This window comes from Podarcis gaigeae (assembly GCF_964106915.1).
Source record: "Podarcis gaigeae genome assembly, chromosome: 16".
Lineage (NCBI taxonomy): Eukaryota > Metazoa > Chordata > Lepidosauria > Squamata > Lacertidae > Podarcis > Podarcis gaigeae.
Window position 1 is genome coordinate 27,471,198 of NC_139693.1, and position 24,288 is coordinate 27,495,485.

Genomic DNA, 24,288 nt, shown 5'->3' on the forward strand with positions numbered 1-24,288 from the left:
AACACTATCCAACCATCTCATCCTCTGTCGCCCCCTTCTCCTTGTGCCCTCCATCTTTCCCAACATCAGGGTCTTCTCCAGGGAGTCTTCTCTTCTCATGAGGTGGCCAAAGTACTGGAGCCTCAGCTTCAGGATCTGTCCTTCCAGTGAGCACTCAGGGTTGATTTCCTTCAGAATGGAGAGGTTTGATCTTCTTGCAGTCCATGGGACTCTCAAGAGTCTCCTCCAGCACCATAATTCAAAAGCATCAATTCTTCGGCGATCAGCCTTCTTTATGGTCCAGCTCTCACTTCCATACATCACTACTGGGAAAACCATAGCTTTAACTATACGAACCTTTGTTGGCAAGGTGATGTCTCACAAAATAAAGGAGTTTCATTCCAGTCTAGTGAGCTTGCTCAAAGAAAACAAACTTCCTTGGACCGCTCTCGCACAAAGCCAGAAGCAAAGGCCTAACAATACGTCCATTTCGCAATTTTATCCAGCGGCAGCTTCAGTCTTAAGAGCCACAAATGATTACGTGCTGGCATGGACTATGTTTAAATCCTTTGGCTATGCTGAGAATCTAAGCAGGCCAGCACAAGAATGTTGCGTATCCCTCAGTAACTCAGTAGGAACCGCCTCTAGACCTTAGGAGGCTGTTTCCAAAGATACGCCTCTCACTGTGTGGCCCCATTCTGAGGCCTACCAAGCCCTCCAAGGCTCCTGCACCAAGAGGGGAATTGATGAAAGGAAGCAACAGGGGCAGTGGCTCCTTTCCTCATCCCAGCAATGTTTTTGTGAAAGAGATAGTGTCTGCCAGGCCTGCTTTCTCCATCAATCAAAGTGTATGGCTACTAGCTGAGGATACCCTGGAGGTACCAGCAGCACCTAACACTCCTGGCCTTGAGCAAGGCCTTTCTTCCCCCTCCATTAACCTCCAACAGTATTTGCATAACATTCATGCAAACACTGCCTTGGTCTTTCTCATGGCTTCCTACACAGGCTGTAAGGACTTAGCTACTGTCTGCACCATCATCTCTTTATCCCTTGCTTAGGTAGAGTCCCATCAGTGGACATCCCTTGAGTTTTCACCCATACGTGGTTGTCAGGAGATCCATGTGTTACTCATATGTAGGGCACCCACATAGGGACTCAGAAGCGGGGCCATGATGCTGCCCCCTCCCCCAGTAGTATTGAGTGTTGCAGCTGCTCATGAGGAGGAGTTCCTTCCATATTCAACCCACAACCATTTGGGGGCAAGGCTAGCCCAGGGACAGGTCAAAGAGGGCAACCACATTCCTGCTTCACCATGTGCATGCCCTTGCCCACAACAGCAAAGCCTGACTTCTATTTAAAGAGGAACAATGAACACAGAAAAAGACACTCCTCCCACGTTTGCTTCCAACGTCGGGTACCCACGCAAAAGCTCTCAAACAAATATTTAAATCCTTTTAGAAATCATGCTTAATATCAACATGTTTGGCCTCTAACTGGGTTTGTTGACATCCGCTGGGCTTCTTAGCTACGCCTGTCCTGAACTCCAGAACGCCTTCCTGTTGCAACAGCACGCAAAAAGGCTGTTTGTCTTTTCCACGCACCAACTCAGGAAATCTACTCAAATCCATACACAGAGCATTGCCAGATCTGCTTCACCTGCGCAGAGATAAAAACTGAAATGATGATGATTCCATTTCCCCTCACTTGCTGCTGCTGACAGCCCCAGATTAGACCCTGATGCAGTAAATTAATCCACTGCTAAATAAACATGCCAGCCAGTCTCCAGAGAGCCAAACACAGTGAAGAACATCTCAGACAAGGCACTGAAGGGGCATGGAAGGCTTTGTACTCTCAAGATTTCCTGGGCAATGGACTGGCTGGAATTGGCCGTATCAGCTACTTGGCACTGAATGAGGCCCACAATTAGAGATGCATTGCCTAGCATCATGAAAAAGGGAGTAACCAAGCAACTTATTCTTAATGCATAGCAATCAAGTTGACCTCCTAGGGCCACAATCAATTCTCCCAGATAACTTTATATTATTTTAAGCTTAGATAATGAACCTTCATCACCAGAGGAAATCGAGAGGCATCCAGGTTAAGAAAGACTTTGACTTTCTAACTGTTTCCTCTTTGCCAAACAACACTGTAAAATTAAGTTCCTAATTTATTAAAAGTTAGTTTTGATGGAAGCTGTCCATCAGTGGATGAGCAATTCTTCAGCCAGAAATTATGGAGGGAGGAAGAGCCTCCTCTTTTTGTCAAAGAGGTTTTCTTAGCTAAGGGGAATCCTCAGTAGCTAATCAGCTGAACAGCAGGGGGCTGCTGTTGCTAACATACAAGTGGAAATGAAGGTGCAGCTGTGATTAGATGTGACAGTCAACGCTGGGAACCTCAATAAACCTCAACAATTCACTTGTCACCAACCCAGGTGGCTCTCCAATAGGCAGAGAAAGGAAGGGAGGAGGAAAAGGTATGGAGGTTTCAATTCTCCAGGGTACCCCGCCATTTGTCCCCCAGAAGGGGCCTACAGTCCTATTGAGACTATTGGACACCATCCCAATCAAGGAAGAGTGGCAAGCAAAGTTCATGGAATACGCAGAAATGGCAAAACGTATGGGAACAATAAGAAATCAAGAAGAAAGTGTTTTTATTATAGAATGGGGATGTTATGTAGATTATTTAAAGAATCATTGTAAACAACTAAATACATTAGCAGGATTAATATAAATCAAGCATTTAAAATGTGATCTTGGGGGGGGAAAGTAAATAGAATTTTTTTAAAAAGATGTTAAGGGGGACGTGCAGTTTAATTAAACGTATTCACTATGTAACCAGAGGAGTGGAAGGAAGTCAAAATAAGGGATACAAATGTAAAGGAGGATTATTGTTAAATTGAAAACTGAAAATATTTTTAATAGAGTTTTGGATAGAGGAGGACTGCAATGCAGCAGCACTCCATGCAGGGGGGGCGGGGGGGTCACAAAGCAGCCCTCCATGATGGAGGCTCTGCATGAGCAAAGGCTCTAAGGAGAAACTTGGCCATTTGGCAGCCATGGAGGCAAAAAGACAGCCTAGAGAGGAGGGTGAAAACTTAGCCTGTTTCTGCCTGCTGGCAGTGACTGGCAAGTAAAAATCACACATGGACAGTCACACATTCTGGATGTTCTTCACCAGTTAGTTAGTTGCTTAAAACCTTTTTAAATATTGTGTTTTAATGTTGTAACCCATCCTGGGATCTTAGGTTGAAGAGAGGGTAACAAATGATGACGATGACAACAACAGCAGCAGCTGTAGTAGGGGCAGTAGTAGTCATAATACTATTACTACTAATATATGTTTTATTGTATTTGCAGATACTGCTGTGCACTGTATTTATATTTTATGTGAATGGGCAGTATATTTTTATAAAATAAATAAGTTAGACTGCTTTCCTAAATGTCAGCCATTGCTATAGCTTTGTTCATTGGTTTAAAAACCCCAAAGGGAGCAACTGGCAAGATCCTCACCAAACAACTGAGTGAACAATTAGCCTCTCACATTGGGCACTACAACTGCCACTCTGAGGTTCTTCGCAATCAAGAGGCATTTTCAATTTATGAAAAACAAAAACAAGGGTTAGAGACTTGCTTGCTTGTTTAAAAAAAATGAAAGCTGGGAATTTGGGGGTTCTGGCTTATCCGGTGCGGGAGGTATGGAACTGATGAACTGTTTTTCCTGCCCACCCCCCTTTCCCCCTATAGTACCACAGCACTGCTCTACCACGCTGGCTCCCTGAACCACTTTCCACCCAAAGAACCGGCAGCAGCCAGAAGCCAGCAGCAATGTGGGTGGAAGCTTTATTCCTTTTAGAAATTCATTGTTTCATAAAATTAATTATTAGCACAATGAATGCACACAATACATGCCAAACTGGGGAACTGGAAGAGATATGATGTCAGTCAAATCTAACATAAAGTGGTTATTAACTTTTTAATAACCACTTCCTAGGGGCCATCCCTAGGAAGCAGATATATTTATGAGCACAGCTGTTAACCCACGCTAAATTTAGTATGCTGGCACTCTTCAGAGCCTTCATGTGTTTTTCTTGAAATCTAATCAGTTTTCAAGCCGTCCAGAAAACATTGATTCTGCAGCAAAGCTTGAATTGAATATGCTTGACTGTAACGTTTAAACCACACTTCATTGATTCCACCCCCTCCCCCAAATGAAATATTTCAGTTCATCTGCTTTTGGCCACTGGAAGGTGCTCAGCCTGCCTCTTGACTGAGGGATGCGCAGGGGATTGAGACCCTTACCATTGTGGGGAGGGGGCCAGAGTGCAGGGGGAAGGGGCCAGCTTTGCCTGGTGAAGGTCGCAGGTTCAATCCTCATTGACATCTCCAGTCAGTGTAGGCGATATTGAGTCCACCTATCTCAATATGAGGCAGCGTCCTTATGCTGAGAACGTTAAATGTGGTCCTGAAAATTGCTCTATTGAAAGGAATCAGGACTGAGAGTCTTTCATTTAGCTCTGCTAAAAGACCTTGAAATCATTAAAGCCAGCAAAGGATCTACACTGTCAGTTTATGGGGGGAAGGAAAGAGATCCCCGCGATGCCATCCAATGTACAAAACGAGAAAAAGCAAAAAGGATGTAAATATGGAACTGTTAACTGCTGTTGCTACTGTCAAAGAAAGATGTGAGGGAGCCTATCTGCGATTTTGATCTGTGACACACACATACACCACATGCTTCTCTAAAATGAGCATATTCCCACTTTAAGAGCTCAACTACTTTGAGCAGTCAAAGATGGAAGAGTGGTTTCTGAGGTGCTGGAAATGCATTTGATGTTATTTGCTGAACTCTTGTGGTGGGAATAACTTCCAAAAGGTCTCCAAGGGTAGAAAAGCCAGGAACCAGTTCCCTGCTCCTCTGTAATCTCTATTCCCCCACCCTCACCTGTATCCTCTTCCTATCTTTTTGCTCCTCTCCTTTCCTGGAAAGGATTTTTAATATCCATTTTCAACACTGAGAGCAGCTGAAGGGGCCCTACAAAAGACAAGAGATTTGGAGGGTATATAGTGGGGAGGAAAGTGCCTGGATCTGGCCTTTGACGAACTGCTCTGCATTAAAGCCAAGATACAGCTTGTTCAGTCTAGACAGCGAGGCTTCAAGGCCGAAAACAAACACTTTTGCAAACCAACCACTGTTATTCTCTAACTAATATATGTAAGAGCTAAGAAAGGTTTCGGCCATGGGGGTGGGGAGGGTCAGCATCTTAGCATTTCAAGCCATAAACAAGAAACCTGGGCCGTCCTTACTTTCCCTGGTCGGGGGTCCTCTGCAGCATAGATGAGACTTTCAGCAGGGTGTTGTAATCCTTGAGCTGTGACAAGACGTTGAGCAGAAGGACGATGGAACGGTTCATGTGAGAGGCAAAGCTACCAGGGCGATCAATTTCATCCACGGGGATGCGCCAGATTCCCTGCACAGGGGAAGAAACCAGGAGGAAACCATCAACGGTGGGAAGCAGATACTGCAAGCGACAGGAGAGCTGTTTGGCCCAGGACAACAACCTCAAAGGGAGCCTCACATTTAGGCATTTTTTCAATTTTTGGCATTCGGCGAGTTTCACAACCTGTTTTTATGCACACCTGACCCAAATGTGGCACACGCTCACAGCTAAAGCAGCATTTGTGAATATACCTCATTTTATTTTTGATGCCTTGTTTTTGGGTTGCCACTTTAATTTTTATTCTCTCTAGGGGGCCTCAAAAGCAGAAAGTGGCCAGGGCCTCTCTGGGTCTCTGAGAAGGCCTAGTGACAGCTTTGGACAAAAGTTTCTTCCCCACCTGCAGTTTCAATATATGAAATGCAACTGGAAATAATTCATTCAGGATTTCCAAGCTGAAACTGAAAGGCTTCATCAGGCACAGAGAACATGTAAACAAACAAACCGTGACATTCCATTGCAGGGCAGACATTCTTGATCTTAACTTTGTTATCCAAGACATCATGCAAAGGGCAAGTATAAGGACTTTCCTGGGCTTGAATAGAGCTATTTGCAGACCTAACAAAGCACACTCCTCATGTAAAGGGAGGATTAAAAAATCCAGAGAAGATGCCCATTGAGAAGGTAATGTACACAGGACTCAAAGGGCTAAACAAACAGAAGTCCTGCAGGCCTGTATTTTTGTAAAAGGCTACACAAGTAATTCAGTTCCCAAGAGGCAACTGAATTCCCAGCCTTCAAGAAATGTTTTTTAAACAAACAAGAGTCCACAAAATGATGGAAGATTAAAAAAAAGGAAGGTGAAGAGTGTGTGCTGTGTGCCATTAAGACACTGCCCAATGCATACCCCATGGCACTTTTGCAACCACATTCTCACATAGTCCAAAGCTTCTCCTTGACTAACATTCCATACTAACCATACATTCAAGGTGCATTTGAGTGTGCCCCCAAAGAATCCTGGGACCTCTAGTTTACCCCTCCCAGAGCTACAATTCACAGTGCCCTGAATAAACTTAGTTCTCGGGATTCTTTCGGAGGGGGTGGGAAATGTGCTTTCAATGGACAGACAACTGCTGGCCAGCAGTTGTCTCCCCCTGTATCCCTCCCTCCCTCCCTCCCTCGTTCTTTCCATCCTCCACCTCGGCTGGACCAATTGGGAAGGCTCTCTGGGGCACAGACCACAAACACTGGAGCAGCCACCAGCAGCGCACCTCCGATCGGGCTCAAGGGATTGACAGCATCCCAAGAGCTTGGAGACAACGACTCGTGTTTCCAGCGGACCCACGGCACCGCCAGAGATGTTTCAGAGAAGGAAACCTCCGGGGCTCCACGCCCGGCCAGCGCTCCGTCGTTTCCTCACCTAGACCTCCTTGCAAGCCCCAGCCAGCTCTGCTTCCAGGGCCGGAAAGAGCCGCGCATTTCTTCCCCTGGGAAGTCAGAGCAGCAGAGCTGCGCTCGGCGCCCCGTCGGAGAGGTGACGCCGACTCGTCTTCCTCGTCAGCCGCGGAGCGGCGGGCCAAGCGATCGGGCTCCCCGGCAGGTGGCGGGCGCAGGGAAGGCTCCATCGGCACCTACGCAACCTAAACCAAGGCGACGGTAGCCGAGGAAAGAGAGCCGCGTCGCTGCCAACTGGAAACCCGCGCGATTTGCAGGCGGAGGCGGCGCTCCGCTCGGCAGGCCTCCTCCTCCCACGCAATCCGGCCAGCCCAGGGGCCGCCCCCGCCCGCCTCCCGGGGCTTCCCCCGCAGTCCCCCGTCCAAACAAGGCCGGGCGCTGCACAGCCGAGCCCCGAGGCTACCTCGAGGCGGGGGCTTCCCCTTCGCTCGCTTGCTCTCACCATGCTGGGCGCAGGGCGGCTCCCGGCAGCTGCGCGCCCTGGTGGTGGTGCTGGCCTCCCGCAAGGCCGCCTCCTGCCGCGCCCCGGAGAAGGCTCCCCCGCGGCGGCGCGGAGGCGAAGCGGCAGGCCCCGCGGCGGCAGTGGGAGCCGCCGCGCTGCCCATCGCTGGCGCTGCCATCGGGGGCTCTTCCCCGAGACGGCGCCCGTCACGTGGCTCTCCGCCCCCGAGAAGCCCCGCCAGGAAGGCAGCCAGCCAGCGAGAGAGAGGAGAGGCGGAGCTCCCCGACACCCCCGCGCCGGAGGGAAGCCAGAGCGCAAAGCCAAGCGGCGGCGCCGCCAGCGTCTGCCTCGGCCGGGCTGCGCAAACTTCGCTCTCCCTCTCCTCTAGGGCACCCCTCCAACGTCACCGCGAAGGACCTGCTGTAGCGCCGCGGCCGCCGCCCGGCTCCCCCGAGCGAAGTAGCCGCGCAGCCAGGAAAACACGCGTCGCCTCTCCGGGGCACTTTCAGCCTCCAGCACTGCCTGTATCAAAGCAGCAGCAGCAGCGGCAGCTCTGCCCGGCCTTTGAAGGCTTCCAAGAATTTCTGGCCCGTTTCACGCTTCGCTCAGCCAAAAAAAACCCCACCTCCGCATGGATCCAGGCATGGAGGACAAAAAAACTTCACCCCAGGTTCCTTTTGGGGGGGAGTCACCTGTTGTTTCTAGAGCTAACTCTCTCCAACTCCCACTGAAAGGCTTCGCTCAAGGCCCAAACAAGAGAACCCAGGTGATCTGTTTGTTTTTTGGGTTTGTTTGTTTTTTAAACCAGCAAAATCTCCTGCCTGACCTGCACCCAGCACAATACCTACGCTATCTGCAGCAGCCAACTTGGTGGCAACAGTCTTCAGAAACTTGATTGGGTCATGAACGCAGCTGATTTCTAAAACATGACTCACAGTTTGAGCCCAGATCCCGTTTTTCTTTTTAAAACCTCCCATCAATTTTCAGTTTCTCCTTGTCCCTTTCTGTATAACACATTTATACAATACATTATTAGAGGGAGACTTTCAGAAGCCTTGTCTATACATTGCATGAAAAGAGCAGTGCCATAAAGCCAGATTCTGGAAGAATAAGCAGCATTGGAACCTGCTCTAGGAAATAAGATGGACTGCAAAAGCCTTCATCCACCTAAGATGGGAAGCCTAAATCACTTGGCGATTAGGAGGATGCTGACGATGAAAGCAGAATCCCAACTACCTGAATCTCCTTAGAGAAGTACCAATTTCGCTGCACCTTTTTATCCCATGAATATTTTGAGTGTGGGGGAGAAAACAGTGCCACAGCGGCTGACATTGTGCTGACAAGCCAGAAGTGGAAGTGATGGGCAGCTCCTAAACCCAATCATGACAGTAGTTCACTCTTATAAAAAGAGGGCACATTATTTAGCTACTGTTCCCAAGGGAAAGCCTGGCCCAGCACACACATACGCTAGACACAAGTCAGGGCTCATATCTGCATAACTGAACTTGATGACACAATTGCACTGATCTGCAGATCCTATCCCAAGCGCACCTCATGGGGAATCCTTGCCTCGTTCCTGCTTTCTGACAGGAAATCATAATATGACCTCAACTCAATTGTCCACTGAACAAGCCAACAAGAAGGCGGGAATCTGCTCCTTTGTGCAGCTACAAGACACGACTGCTCATCTGCAGCGTAGCATCTTTCTGTTTAAAAAACCCCACACATCACAATTCTGTTTTCAAATCCACTTCAGTTAGTCTTCAAATGGTTCTTATCCATAGATAATATAATTTACGTTCTAAACAAACTTGAAATGTCTGCTAGGAGGAAGCCCCTAGCACTAATGCAACAGACGCAACAAAAAGCCCGAAGAATTATATTGACCCAGCAATGGTAGCAACAGAACAAGAGCAGAGGAGGAGGAGAGAGAGTATAGCAGACGCAAACTTCTCCACCCAGCCCTCAAACTACCCTTGACTAAAATCCCTGTGAGCCAAGACGGGAGCACCCTTCCTTTGGAGCTGAGAATTGGGGTGAAGGCAGACACCCTCCGCAGACCAACCATAAGAAACATTCTGGTAGGTCCCCATGTTCCTTTCTCTGCTGGTAGAGAAGTGTCTCCACTCCACAGCAGAAGGAAGTATATAAGGAGCCCCAGAATCCCAGAGCAGGCAGACCCCTACCTACACAGCACAGGACCGTCAGCAGCACCTTCTGGCCAAAGGCCACACCGGCAAATGGAACCTGTCTGATGCCCAGTGAATGGTGATATTGTGAAGTCCAGGTAGCCCCCCTGGAGATTTTCTTGAGGGGAGGCTGATATCTGAATCCTGCCGATGGGCACCATCATCACCCCTGGTAGAGAGTGGCCTGTGATCCCCTATGAGGCTGCACCTCATAAGCTAGCCCAGCTTTTCTCAACCCTGGGTTCCCAGATGTTGTAGGACTACCACTCCCATTATCCCCCTCTGCTGGCTATGGAAGATGAGACTTTTAACAACATCCGGGAAACCAAGGCTGGGCTAGACAAAGACTTGCTGACTTTGAACTCCTCTTCCCCCCATGGTGCATGAGTGAAGACAAATGATGAGCTGTCAGGGACTGGGAAAGTGGCTGTATGTTGGATGCATATCTGGATGGCCCTGCATATCTGAGACTTCTTGGGATGGAAAAACACTGCACTGCAATTTGTAGGAGCCAGAGCTGACTCCAGGCTGCAACACCCCCATTTCTCCTGGCACATGGAGAGGTGAGTGTGGATTGCAGAAGAATCAAACCCTGACCCTTTTCTGGCAGAAATAGCTGCAAGGAAGGAGTGTTTGAAGATGACAACTGGCCCAGGGACACTGACCCGGGGGCAGGGTGATATCCTGACTCCTAATGGCGGCAGTGATGGCAGAGAAAGGAGGGGAATTGGCTGGTTTCCCTCCAGGCTCTCCCACACAGTGAAGCAATTCCAACCCCAACCCTTTAAGGGGTTGGGGGCGGAAGGCTGCTGAAAAGGCTCAGCTCCCATGCGGAGGAGGAAAAGGGATTCTGGCGGCAACAGCAGCCACACATTTCACGCATCCCTCCCTGGCAGACCTAGAAAATTCTCCTGTTGATGAAGAGGTATAAGATGACGGGAAGGTTTGAAAAAGATGATGAAGAATCAGAAGGGGGAATGGGTTCTTCCTCCAGCTTGTCTCCCGGGGGCGAAAGTGAAGAGCACCCCAGGGTGGCACAAAACCGGGGAGAAGACCAGACCCCAAGGAATTAGCCCTGCAGCAGAAGTCACAGGCAGCAGTGTGGAGCTATTTCTTTTTTACACAGTGGTCTCATAAATGTTTTACAGAATATGGCACCAGGCATAATATACACGATCTACAACGCAGCAGATGGAGGAACCGTTTGGCCAACCCTCTCTTGCTCTGCTTGGTTGTTGTCCATGTAAAGTGAAATAATCCACAACCTTCCATAGGTGAGCAAGTTAAGCACCCTTCTAGCATTCTTCACTCTGAGGAAGAAAAAAGTGGGGTGCAAGTCATGGACCGTATGGAGCAAGGCAAGGAACTAGAATTCTAGGATCATAAAAACAACCATTTAAAAGAAAAGATGTTGACAACTTAACTCAGCCACCAAAAGGCATGGAAATCTTGTGTTAAGGACTTCCATGCCTTGGAAACATTAAACACCTTCAGTCGTGTGTGTGTGTTTTGCTCACTGTACTGTACAATGTGGCCTCTAGGCGGCACCCAAACAGCTTCTGCCTTGATCTTTCAGCCCCAATTTTCTCTCTGTCCTTCACTACAGCTCCAGAATAGCCACCAGCATTCAGGCTCTGCTTTAAGGTGTGGAGAGAATGTTACATTTCTCCCCACATTGCCCTTTATATCAACCCTGCAAGAAAGACCATTTTACAAATCACCATCAGACATGAAGGCAACTTAAGGGTTGCAAAAATCTCTTTTTCTCTCTTCTACATACACACTTCCCGCCCCCCCCCCCAAGTTCTGCTTGGTTCGGTGTTGCTTAAACTCAGGTGCATTTACCAACTCCCCTAAATTCCTGTTTCTGCTTTTATATTTCAGTACTTATTGACAGGGGGACATGGGTGGTCTGTGAGCCTAGGGCTTGCCGATCAAAAGGTCCCTGCTCCTGCCAACCTAGCAGATAAATAGGTACCGCTCCAGCGGGAAGGTAAACGGTGTTTCTGTGCGCTGTTCCGGTTTGCCAGAAGTGGCTTAGTCATGCTGGCCACATGACCTGGAAGCTGTCTGCGGACAAACACCGGCTCCCTCAGCCTTTAGAGCGAGATGAGCGTGCAACCCCAGAGTCGTCCGCGACTGGACCTAACATGGCCTCATTTTTTCTTTAATCTTATGTGTGTGTGTTAATTTTCCTTTTGTGGAGTACTGCTGTCAGGCAGAAAAGCAGGGCAGAAGCATTTTACTTAAAGAGAAGAGCCTGCAAGACCCCACCACAACCTTCCTCAGGCAGAGCCTCTTCTCCCTTCCAGGGGCCAACTAACCAGTCGTTCATTCATTTAGTAAGTTCTTTGTGCTAGCCAAAGGCCATGACAGCTACTAACCAGTCAACAAGCCCTCTCTACTGTAGACAGCTTCATTCACAAGTCCACCTCATGCACATGTGGGAGAGCAACAGAAGTTTGCTAACAGGGTTCAAGCAGCTTCCTTAGTCTGGCCAGAAACTCTTGGGAGCTCAAGATGTGTGCTAGCTACTGAATGGGAAGGGTGTCAAGACCCTTTGCCCTCCCCTTGGATCTTTCCATGCAGGAAAAGAAAGCAGTTGTGCCTCTGTTAAGCATCACTCCTCCCTGGTGGGTAGGGAACACATTTTGCTTTGCTGCAAATTCTTCTCTGCTTTGAAGGTGGCCTCCTAACAGACTTACCTGATGAAAAGGAGATGTAAAATGAGAGGGGGGGGAATTAGCTGCTCAGAGGGCACCCTTAATTGGGCAGTATACAAAAGATGTAAACACAAACAAACAGTCACAAGTTTCAGGTACAGGCAACTTACATTGAAGAAATTGGTCTTGTTCCTCTCGCAGAAGAGACCCTGTGCTGGCATGTGCTTCAGCTGCTGCCATGGGAGACTGCTGCCTAGCAACACATCGCGAGCCCACTGAAGATTCTATATAGGACAGCGCAGGGGAAGCAGGAGTTGGAGGGAGAGAGGTGGAGGGGTTTGTTTGGTTATTGCAGATGAAACCTCCTCTTTCCTCCCTTCCTTTCCTCTCCCACTGCTCAACCAGCACATCTGCCACAGCCTCCCCCTGCCCCTTAGGCCCCCAGGCCTGCCTTTCTCCCCTCCTCACAGTTAAGAATGTTTGTGAACATCCCAAGACAACGCAGCAGCTCCCTCAATGGCACCAGAGGGGAGGGTGCTCCGTGCAACAACTGGTGTTTAGTCTCACATTTGGTTCAATGAGGTGATGGAGAGCATGTATATAGCCATGCAGAGAAGCCCCTCCCCAGCCTCAGGAGAGAAGGGTTGGGGGCCTCCTCGTCCAGCGAAGGACCAGCCTCATTTTGACCAGAGACCAAGCACCCAGTCCCCGGACCACTGCCTGGGAACAAGCAGGGGATACACCCAGTGCCCTTCCATACTGAACAACCACAAAATTTGCCTCCCCGCTCCCCGATAATGCCAGGCTTTTGTAGTACAGTTGAAATACATATTTTCAAATTGCCAGCACCCCCCATAACTCCAATATCTCAACAGCCCTCCCCACCCTGGTGCCCTCCAATGTTCTGGACCCACTCCTGCCAGCCCCACCATTGTACCCTGTGCTGGCTGGGGCTGATGGGAGCTGTCTGGAAGCCCTCTGGAGGGCTCTAGGTGGGGGAAGGAAGCCCTGATCGGTTGCTCACCTCAACTGAGCATTCTTATTGCTCCTGTTAATTTGAATGCCTCCACATCAAAGTGCATGAACACCAAGAGTACAAGAGGACTCCCAAGGCTAGCTTGGAAGCCTTAAAAGCAAACAGAAAGTCAGGCAATTTTGGGGAATTGTGTGCATACAAAACATCAGCTGAGCTGTGCACCTGGAATCCAAGCACAGAGCACAGTGCAGGATTTAGCTGCCTGGTAGCTTTCCCTCTTCCCTGAGCCTGCTTCTTTGTAAACCAAGCGCTTATTGGCTCCCGAGACACAGGCCTGCTTGTACAAGAGGGGCTGATGCCTGGCAAAATCTCAGAAGCTGGGGAGGGGGCATGAGATGTTTCATAACTAGGAATGGGGCTTTCAGTGCCTAACAGCTCCTCCCTCCTCACCCTACCACCACAAGCCAAAGTAGTAAGTGAGACAAAGGCGAAGTTTGCTGAATTCCTACAATTTCCCCACAGGTTGCAGGGTTTAGCTGTTCTGAACACACAAATGGGACGTCGTCGTACAGAATTAGTTATTTATTTAGGTGCAGAACTGCCAGGAGGTCAGAGGCAGCAAACAGCTGCAGTGGGTATCCCTCCTCATCTTACCGGCCACATCACAGCCAATACAATGGCCAGCGCAGCTACACTAGAAGTGCACGCTCAGCAGGCAGTCACTACAGGGACTGTGCTAACATTGCCCTGTCATATGGACACTGCAAAGTCAGCTTCTCCCTGTGGAGGTTGAAGGTGGGGAGCAAAGGAGCAACTCCTGCTCATTCCAGGTTCTAGCTCACAGGATCATGCAGGGGCGAGCTGGTTCTTGCTTTCAGGTAAGGCCAAACTGGAGTGTTGCTGCTGTGGCAAAGAGCAGAGGGGATTTTGATTTCGTCCCAGAAGATCTTGAGAGCTCCTGGTTGCTGGTGTTGCTCCTCCCAGTCCCAGAGCAGAGGCTTTCCCCGCCACAAGGCATTGCTGCTACTGCTGCTTAGGGAATGCCACCTGTCCACCACCCACAGGGGCTTTAGGTCTGGACAGTGAGAAGAGCAATGTCACGTGAGAGGGGCAGCGCTCAGCCCTACTCTCCCACCACCACCGCTTACCTTATGGGTTGTGCTGTAGGCATAGAGGTAGGCCAGCCTGTAGAGACTCTTGTAGTGCTGAGGGAAGCGGCTGAGGCAGAGGCGGAAGGAGGTGATGCAGTGCTCCGTCAGGAACTTGCGCTGCTCCTCCAGGTCCACGGGGAGGCTCTGGGGAAACTGCTCCCCACTGGGCACAGCCCGCCGCTTGGTGTCCCACTGGGAAAGCGAGGGGGCAGGGGCTTTGGGGGGGACCCCGGGGGGCGGGGCCTGATGGTCCAGCTTCTGCTCAGCCACGTGGCAGGACTCTGAGCTCTCCAAGGGCTGCTCCTCCGGCTTCCCTGGAGTTGTCAAAACAGATAGGGCAGCATCAGCATCTGCTTCGGACCCAGCTGACCCAGAAGCCACCATCATTCTTCCTCCGTCAAAGGATGTTACAAACCCCACAAATTTGAAGATAAGGAAAACCCCATGTGCGCAAAGACGTGAAATGCACGGCCAGGAGAAGACGTTCCCTTGGCTTGTTCTTGCTTCCGTCAGAGTAGCTCAGAAGAGGAAGGAGGTGCTCAGGACCCGTCGGGAACAGCCTCGTCCCTCTCTCCTAGGAGGAATCTGCTGACCCCTCTTGCCCTCAGTCCGCTATTCACTACTCCTTTTCCTCTGGCAGCAACAACCACTTGCTGCTCCAGGAAGAAAAGTGTGCACTTGCTCCAGCCGCTCAAGCTGTGCTAAACAATGCTCTCTCTCTCTCTCTCTCTCTCTCTCTCTCTCTCCCTCATACACACAGATCTTCACACACCAGGAATGACCTACCCCTTTCCTCTGCAGGTCCTGGGGCCTCTTTGCTAGTAGCGGTGGCGACAGCTTCCGAAGGGGACACAAAAGGCCTCCTCTCTGGAAAAGGCTTCTTCGCACTGTCTTGAGAGCTGGCAACCTCAGTGAACATGTCTTGGGTGGAGTTGGAATCAGAGAGCACCACCGCCGTGCTATCCTGACTCCGGTCTGCAGGAGGGAAAAGAGGGCAAGCATGAGGGGGCTCCCAGGGCTGTCTCTCCACACAAACTTCCACCCACCTTGTACACCAAGGACTCGGTGCCTCCTCCTCTCCTCCTCCTGGCCTTATCAAGGCTGTGCCTGCAATCCTCACTGCCCCTTCCTCCATTTCCAGCCAAGGCGGCCCATTCACCTTTCCTACCCATAGCCTCACCTTGCTGTTTCTGCAGATTCCGTCTAGGAGAATTCAGCAGTTTCCACACAGAGCATCCCCCCTTCAGGAGCAATGCTCCATTTGAGACACAGCGCTGGGCAGCTTTTTTCTCTGGAAGCAAACAGATGGCATAATCCAAAATCTGGTCTGGCTCCACCAGGACTCATTCGCCAGGGGCAGATTTTGAATGCCAGTATTTCCAAATGCTGCGACGGTTGCAAGATTACAGTCGGGAAAGATCCGAAGCGGACTTTTCTGTGTAATACTGCTTCTGCTAGATCCTTGACACAGGAGCACTGCAGCAACCCGCCTGGACCTAACCGATGAATGAACAGAGACCAGGAACAGGTGCTGCAGGAGGCATTTCTACTCAAGATTCCTGATTTCACCCAAAACCAGAGCTTTTCAAACTGTGTGTTGCGACACATTAGTATGTTGGCTGCAGTGTGTAGGTGTATCGCACAAACCTCCCCACATTCCTTCCGTGGCTGGAAAGGGGTAATATTAACCTCCGGTTTGCTAGTAAAACTGAATTACTGTGTCGTGAAATGATGCATGTCTAAAAGTGTGCCACCAACATGAAAAGTTTGGAAAGCTCTGCCCCAAACCCTTTTACAAATGCAATTGGACCTTAATGTTGTCTTAGGATGTTCACAAAAGTGTGTGGGAGGGGTGTGCGTGTGTATGTTTGTTTTTCTATTTACTCTTCTGCCATGTAATAATTTCAGATACTTCTATTGTAGGGTAGCCAATTGGAAACTTTTGCCACTTCTGATTATGTATAGAAGTTTCAGTATGTGAGGAAGGGCTCTCTTGGCCTAACCTGTCACACAAGACCAGTGAAATCCAAGCATTTTGTGCCCTCCTGAAACATGCAGCAAAAGTCCTTGTGTGACTGGAAGTCAGTTTGGAAAAGAAGATGCCTTAGAAGTGGGCAGATGGTGGCCAATGCAGCTTCTAATAACCCACCCACCTGCAGGAGTCTGCCAAGCACTGAGATGCCCTTTTCAAACCTGATGGGAAGGGGGAGGGAAAAGACCAGTTTTCTTATCAAGCTGAGTGCAGAGACACGAAGAAAAATGCAGGTGCAGCAAACTTGCAGAAATTACATAATTAGAAGCAACTGCAAGACAAGGCAATGGAAGAATTGTCTGCCTAAATAGGAGAGCTGTATTATCAAGATGGTGAAATTCCACAGATAAAAAATGAAAACCACTACAGATGAAGAAATGCCACCAGTTGTGGAAACACAAAAAATGGAAGATCCTGCAGAAGCTGCAGAGCTGCAAATTAAAATCTGCAGTTCCCATAACAGTTCCCAAAGAGAGTGTCAGGCAAAAATATACAGAGACAAGGAAAAGGTCTCAAAGGCAATTTCAAGCTTCCTCTGCTAGTGAATCTTCTTGTGGATATACCACTAAGGGTGGTCACTCAGAAGGTGGCTTCACCTACTAGAAGTTAAGATTCAAGAACTGAAATCCAGTCAGCAGGAAACAACCAGCCCTCTGTCCAACATCTGGTCCCTTTCTTTATGTCATCTTTGAGCAAGTGCTCCACCAAAGTGTCAGTAGCCGAGTAGGAGCCACAGAGGCACATAAGAGAGCTTCACCTGCAACTGATCAATAGCACCAAGAGGGGATGGAGGAGGGGGGTGGGAAGGACAACTTTAATGCAGGCCCCAAACACCAAAAGGCTAAAGCCGATGTGCAGCCTAAGAGTAGAGATGCCTCCATTCTGCAGAGACCAGCTTTGTACTGCATGTTAAGAGGCAGTGCCTGTTCAGCAGAGCCAGTAGGTCTGTGAAAGACACCAATGAGGATTCATGAATTGTAGAGTTGGAAGGGACCCCAGGGGTCATCTAGTCTAACCCCATTCTTCTTCTTCTGGCACTTCATTCTCACCATGGGTGCTGTAGAAGCATCTGGGTGGTGTCTAGGATGTTGCAGAAAAGTCATTACACATCTATCAACGAAATATTCAAGAGGCTATGGAGAGATTCGGCAACAGCACTGCCATCCTACATATCAAACCACACCAGACTGCCATGTCGGAAAGTCTTCGGAGAGTCTACCTGACAATTTGGGAGGAGAGCTCTCAGATCATGCCGCGCAAGCCAGGACGTCTGTGGGCAGAATATGCAACACAGAAGAACCTGGCTCAGTTGATTCAGAATGGCATCGCTTGCTTTAAAAACAAGAAAAGCAGAAATGTTGCCAAAGGCAGACGATGCTCTTCATTTTCACCAGCCACTATATCTGGGGAATATAGTGTCCAGATGGGGACTGCCAACATCAAGAAATGTGGGCTGGAAGCACCGCAGATCAGGCCTGACGCGTGTTCTCATGTCTGAATCCCATTCCAGCTGCAGGTTACAAAGTCACCTCAAAGGCAAGTGTATCACTCTGAGATTATGGCGTACATCAGGATGCTGCAGTGGACATACCGCCAACAAGACGACCTACATGAAGACCACCCACCTCAGAATACCTCTCACACGGTCACATGACATAAGGATGTCACGGGAATGTCATGGGGATGAGTGCGCATTTCAAGCATTATTAGCGGTATCTGCTAATATTTTTCAACTGTATTCTAATTATGTATTTTAGTATTGTTTAGCATTATCCTGCTCCCCCTTTTCTGGTTATGCTTAGATTATAAATTCTGCAATTAATTTTTGGAAATTTGGAAACAAAATAACGAACAAAAGCATATAGACAGTGTGCGTAAGGCATATACAGAAATTAAAACAAAGGATCATAGTGGCTTTTATTTGTGCTATTTGAAAGTCAAGGACTCAACCATGGGAAACAGCATTTTCACAATCCGTGCACACCAAATTTATGTTTGGCTATTTAAAACCCGCCCCCCTGCCCAGCCACCAATGAGCCTTTGTACATCTTCTATGAGCCCTTTTCCAGAAGTACAAGGACTAGGCTATGAGTGTTAATGAAAGACACAACATTTGCAAAAAGCAGGGTTTGGGCATGGTCAGAGAGTAGGGGATGATGGGAGTTGTAGTCACCCTCATCCAGGAGGGGACACAGGCTGCCCATCCCTGGCGCAAAGAACAGAACGGGATGGAGGCAGAGCATGTGTTAAGGCACGCGCGGGGGGGGGGGGGGAGAATCCAAGGGTTGCAATGCATCTCGAGGAAGCTTTTCCAGAAACTGGATCTCTACGTTACCACAGTGAACAGATTCCTCATCCCCCAAAGCGGTTAAGCTGCAGTTCTGGCCTATTGTTCAAGCAAGCCGTGATGGATAAAAAAGCAGGGAGAGAATATCTATGAACAGAGTTTTTAAAAGGGTTAAGGCAGCACGGGCAATATTGGTTACAAAGGCACAACAAACACACAAAAGACAGCACGGAAAAAACGACGACGACAACAAGAAAAGCGACATTTAGTTGTACAAAGAGCACCAAATGACAAGAATGGATGCTTTCTGCTCTACTGAATGGATGAATGACACGGGCCTCCCCATGCATTTACTGCAGGACAAGTTAGAACACTCTGCTACACAGCAAACACGCTTAAGACAAATGTGACACCAAAACTAGACGAATCTTGGAAAGGAAGTCTGTCAAGTCTCTTGCCTGGGACAACTGGTTTTCATTTTAATAACTTCCCATTTCTATTTGCAACTTCTGGACTGGACTTGGGAGTTCTTGGCTACTTAGCCGTTACTAATGTTCCTCATTCAACCAGCTGCACCTTACTCTACCTCAGTCACTGAGAATCCCAGGATATGGCAAAATCAAGCTCTTTTTGTCAAAAGGATTCCGGTTATGAGTCCCTAAACCACACAGAGGCTGGGCTTATATGGCAGCCCCAACGCCTCTGGAAGCCAACTCTTGTGGACATGCTCCCAGGGAGCAAGTAAAAATGAGCAGCAATTGCTGTTTACGTTTTATTCAGAAGTAGTGAGCTCTATGCCAGAAAGACTGAAAAATCGACAACAACCGAGCCTCTCTAGGGAGGGGATGCCAGAGTTGAGGCTCCATGCCATGTATAATACAGTATGTCAACCCTACAAAGGTTACTGCAGCCAGCCTATCTCTGCCCAAGAACGGCACCCATTAGCAAGCCAGCTTATAAAAGGTACTCTGTGCCCCCAAGAGACAATGAGGGATCAATGAGCTTCCACCCGCAAGCTGTGGACCTCCTCTTTCAAAAGAAGGGCACCTCCATCCAGAACAGATTTCGCATCTGTTTCCCAGGCCTGACAATCACCTCTACACACACTGCCTCTGTCTTGTCAGGATCCAGCACTCTGTTTACTGGCCCTCATCCAGCCCGTTATCAAATCCAGACAATGATTCAGCAGGTGTGCTTGCAATTGGCCATGAGTGGGACCATTAAACTGCACTCCAGAGTTTTTTTGTGGGTTGATTCCATTAAAAAAAAATCACAAAACAAATGAAAAGATAATACACCATTAACTTAAAAAAGCAGCATAAAAACATTTCAGGATGGCAATAAAAAGACTGAAAGGACCAGCAACAATTATAAATTAATCAGGATGCCGGTATGCTTTAGTTATCAATCTTTCTTGTGACTTAAGAGGCAGTACATTTCCAAGCACAATTCAAAGTGTTGGTGTTGACCTTTAAAGCCCTAAATGGCCTCGGCCCAGTATACCTGAAGGAGCGTGTCCACCCCCATCGTTCTGCTCGGACACTGAGATCCAGCGCTGAGGGCCTTCTGGCGGTTCCCTCACTGTGCGAAGCCAAGTTACAGGGAACCAGGCAGAGGGCCTTCTTGGTAGTGGCTCCCGCCCTGTGGAACGCCCTCCCATCAGATGTCAAGGAGATAAACAAGGATCTGACTTTTGAAAGACATCTGAAGGCAGCCCTGTTTAGGGAAGTTTTTAATGACTGATGTTTTAATGTATTTTTAATCTCTGTTGGAAGCTGCCCAGAGTGGCTGGGGAAACCCAGCCAGATGGGTGGAGTACAAATAATAAATTATTATAATTTTGTTTGCTGATGGGCTTCACTTGTGGCATCTGATCGGCCACTGTGAGAACAGAAGGTTGGACTAGACCGGTGCTTGATCCAGCAAGACTCCCATGTTCTTAAGAAAGAAGACAGGTGTTCGGCAAGACAGAGAAACTGAATTTATTTTGACAGCTGGGGTAAGAAACCTAGAATAGTTATGACCATGTTGTGAAATCTCTGGGTGCAGCAGGTGTCCCAAAATCTTCAGAGTTTTATGATGCATGCAGCATAACCAACACAAAGGAATATGAGCAGGGCAGGAGTTTTCTGTCTATTTGTCTGGTATAATAGAGAAGATATCGAAAGAGCAAGTCAAAAACTGTGTCTCAAAGCTGAACGTAGCATATGGGCAAAGGAAGAATGAGGCCAAACACAATCCGAGGTCTTTCTCCTCCTATTTCCTGTTACTACAAATTAATTAATTAAGAAGAAATATTGGGGGATATATTTGACTGGAACATAAATGGCCTATATGCAACAAGTCAGTTTCTTATTATAACTTTTCGAAAGAAACAAAATGTATCCATGTATTTCTAGAAGGGATCAATATTTTCAAATCAGACACTCTTTAAATGTGTTTGGAAATCCAGGCTACCAAACTGGAAGTAGGTGGTGGGTAAAAGGGCCACTTAGTTACATTCATTAAGCTTTTTCTGTATCCTGCTATCAAGAATTGCAGCCATTTCAAAAGAAGTGGTATTACAATTTATGTTAGCGGTATTGCTAAGATATAAAGTATGGCTTTGGCTGCAGGAGAATGAGAATCTTATGAATTTGCAAAAACATTGCATCGGTAATGCCATATGTGATCCCCACATAAATATTGTTTTATAAGCTGACTCGGAATAACTGTTGGCATTGTGGATAAACATGTGCTGATTATATTCATATTTTAAAACTGCCCCCTCAAAATAATTAATTGGCAATTGATATTATACTATGTTAAGCAGCTAGAAGAAATTATTACTAATTGCTATTATATCTCACCTGCCCTCCAAGAAAGTCAAGATGGAGTACATGGTTCTCCTCCTTTCCCATTTTATCCTCTCAACAACCCTGTTAGGTTGAGGGACTGTGGCAGGCCCAAGGTAACCAACCATTGAGCTTCACATGGCTGAGTGGGGATTTGAACTCTGGTCTCCCAGGTTCTAGCCTGACACTCTAACCAGTTCAACACCATTGACTCTGAAGCTCTTCAAGTCTTACAAAATTACCTGGAAGGATCTATTAAAAGGGTGAATGCTGAAGAGATTCCTAATTTGCTAGTGGCAGCAGAAACAGCAATACAGTGGTGCCTCGCAAGACGAAATTAATTCGTTCTGCAAGTTTTTTGTCTTGCGAGTTTTTCGTCCTGCGAAGCACGGTTTCCCATAGGAATGCATTGAAAATCAATCAATGCGTTCCTATGGAAACCGCCTTCAGACCAGGTCTGGGGACAGTCTGTCCCCCGACCTCTTCTGAAGGCTGGGGGGGGGGACAAGGGCTTTTCTTCCCACCCCCAGCATTTAAAAAAACCCCGGGACAGCAGAGGACTTCTCCGCTGTCCCGGGGTTTTTTAAAATGCTGGCGGGCGGCAGCGCTGCATTTCTCCGCTCTCCCGGGAAGGCAGGCCGACGGGGGGCAAAAGTCTTTGCTCCCCCCCGTCTGCCTTCAAAAGCCGTCCGGGATAGCGGGAAGCGCTTCCCTGCTATCCCGGACCGCTTTTAAAATGCTGGCGGTGGGGAGCAAAGCCTTTCGGCCCCCGCCGGCCTTCCTGGACCTCTTCTGAAGGCCGGGGGGGGGGGGGAAAGGCTTTGCTTCCCACCGCCAGCATTTAAAAGAGGTCCCCAGAGATTTCCCTATGGGCTTTCTTCTTGCGAAGCAAGCCCATAGGGAAATTCATCTTGCGAAGCAACTCGCAAACGGAAAACCCTTTCGTCTTGCGGGTTTTTCGTCTTGCGAGGCATTTGTCTTGCGGGGCACCACTGTAGCTCACTTCTGGGGAAATGTTTACAGCACCACCGATTCAGACTTGGCTTCATAGGATATTGAATGTTGCTATAATGATAACGCGAACATCTGCTTATCCATGCATGGGAGAAGCCAATATAGTTTACTGAGTAATGGATTTTACGGATTGGTTTTTGGAAAGAAAAAGTTAGTGATGATACCTGCCCTTAGTCATTGTTTGGGAACACTTTTTCCTTTCTCTCTGCTTGGGATGTACAGTTTCTGATATACAGTTGTACCTCGGAAGTTGAACAGAATCCGTTCCAGAAGACTGTTCGGCTTCTGAAACATTCAGAAACCAAGGCGCGGCTTCTGATTGGCTTCCGATTGCGCAGGTGCACCAGAAACAACAGCGGAAGCCGCACCGGACATTCGGCTTCCCCCCAAAATGTTAAAAAGCCGGAACACTCACTTCTGGTTTTCGATTGTTCAGAAGCCGGAACGTTCCGACTCCCAAGGTGTTCAGGAACCGAGGTACGACTGTATACTGAATACTTTTGACTGCTATTTATAGATTTATGTACATAGATATATGTAGGGTGTAAGGGGTTTATAGTTAACTGCGTCCTCTCAGAGATTTGCTTAGTCTCAAAGTCTGGTCTATTGGACTGCTTTAGTCTCTCTCTCTTTCTCTCTCTCTCTCTCTCATACACACACACACACACCATTTCCACTCTTGGGTCTTTGCCCCGATTCCTTCTGGCTCCTGAATTACCTTGAGAAGCTCTCCAGAGAACAAAGCATGGCTGGAGTGGAAGTCCTGGCTCCGGATACCCACATTATAAACTGCCATTACTCCTGGGAAGAGCCACGTGTGGCCTTTGTGGCACATCCAGTGGAGTCTGCTTATTTTGATTTAACCAACGTGAGAGATACCCAAAACCAAACCAGCCCAGCACACCTAAAGAGACAGCTTCAAGTTCAGTGCTGGCTTTCCTTCCCAAGCAGCTTTGTGGGATGGCTGTAAGCCCAGAAACAAAGGATTTCCAAAGCACCATTTCAAAATAGACATGCTTTTGGGGGTTTTTTTGGACAGAAATGCAAACATCCAACTTCTGTTGAGATGTCAGCATACCCCTCCCGAAGCCCAAAAGGGAATAATGCCAATATGATGAACCCACTTCCCAGGCGATGCAGAGCAGGCAATTCTATATTAAGCTGCTGCTTCTCTGCCTGGGACGTGGGCTGCCGGGCCTGAGCCAAATCACTTTCAGCTCCTCTGTGCCAATGACGTTGTAAGATGCGACCAGCTGTGCAAGGCTTGGCTGTTCCTTTGGGGAAAATCCTATTGTTCCCTGGCTTGGGCCAAAAGGCATTTACACTTGGCAACTTCCACTGCGGTGGCAGCAGTAACTAGATACCTGGACAGAAGCAGCAACCCCAGGGACAAGGGCCAGATAAGGGGAAGGAGGTGAGGAGGAGGCGGCTCTTCAAACTGTCCTTTGGGTTTTTGTCAAAGGCAGGCAACTCATGCTCCCAAATCGTTCAGAAATACATTTGACTTTCAACATGCACAACCTACAGAACCCGTGAATCTGCCTTATGAAGCCAGGTCAAGTTCTTGTATCCTGACATTCTCCCCTCCAACTAGAAGCAGGGCAGTGGGGCTGCTGTTCCCATCACCTGCCACTACCCAGTCCTGCTGCGAGGGCCTAAAATCTTCTGAATACAACAAAGCAGGTCTCCCTAGTGCTATCCATGGGGGAATTGTGCTCATGGAAACAGACAGAATTCAACCAAACCATGCCAATTAAGGCACGGAATAATCTACAGGCCTTAACCCTTCCAGCCCAAATTTGTTTCGGAATGCAGATATACTGCTAAAAGGA

At 48.4% G+C, this 24,288-nt stretch overlaps 1 protein-coding gene across 1 annotated transcript in view; it reads right to left on the reverse strand.

The window, feature by feature from the left end:
* The window catches only part of CABIN1 (calcineurin binding protein 1), a 60,672-nt gene that overhangs the window by 16,576 nt on the left and 19,808 nt on the right, over nucleotides 1-24,288 (reverse strand). Inside the window, 4 exon segments of the mRNA XM_083716796.1 lie at nucleotides 5,283-5,446; nucleotides 12,333-12,446; nucleotides 14,287-14,603; nucleotides 15,076-15,264. Of these exon segments, the coding sequence (XP_083572922.1) occupies nucleotides 5,283-5,446; nucleotides 12,333-12,446; nucleotides 14,287-14,603; nucleotides 15,076-15,264 (784 nt within the window).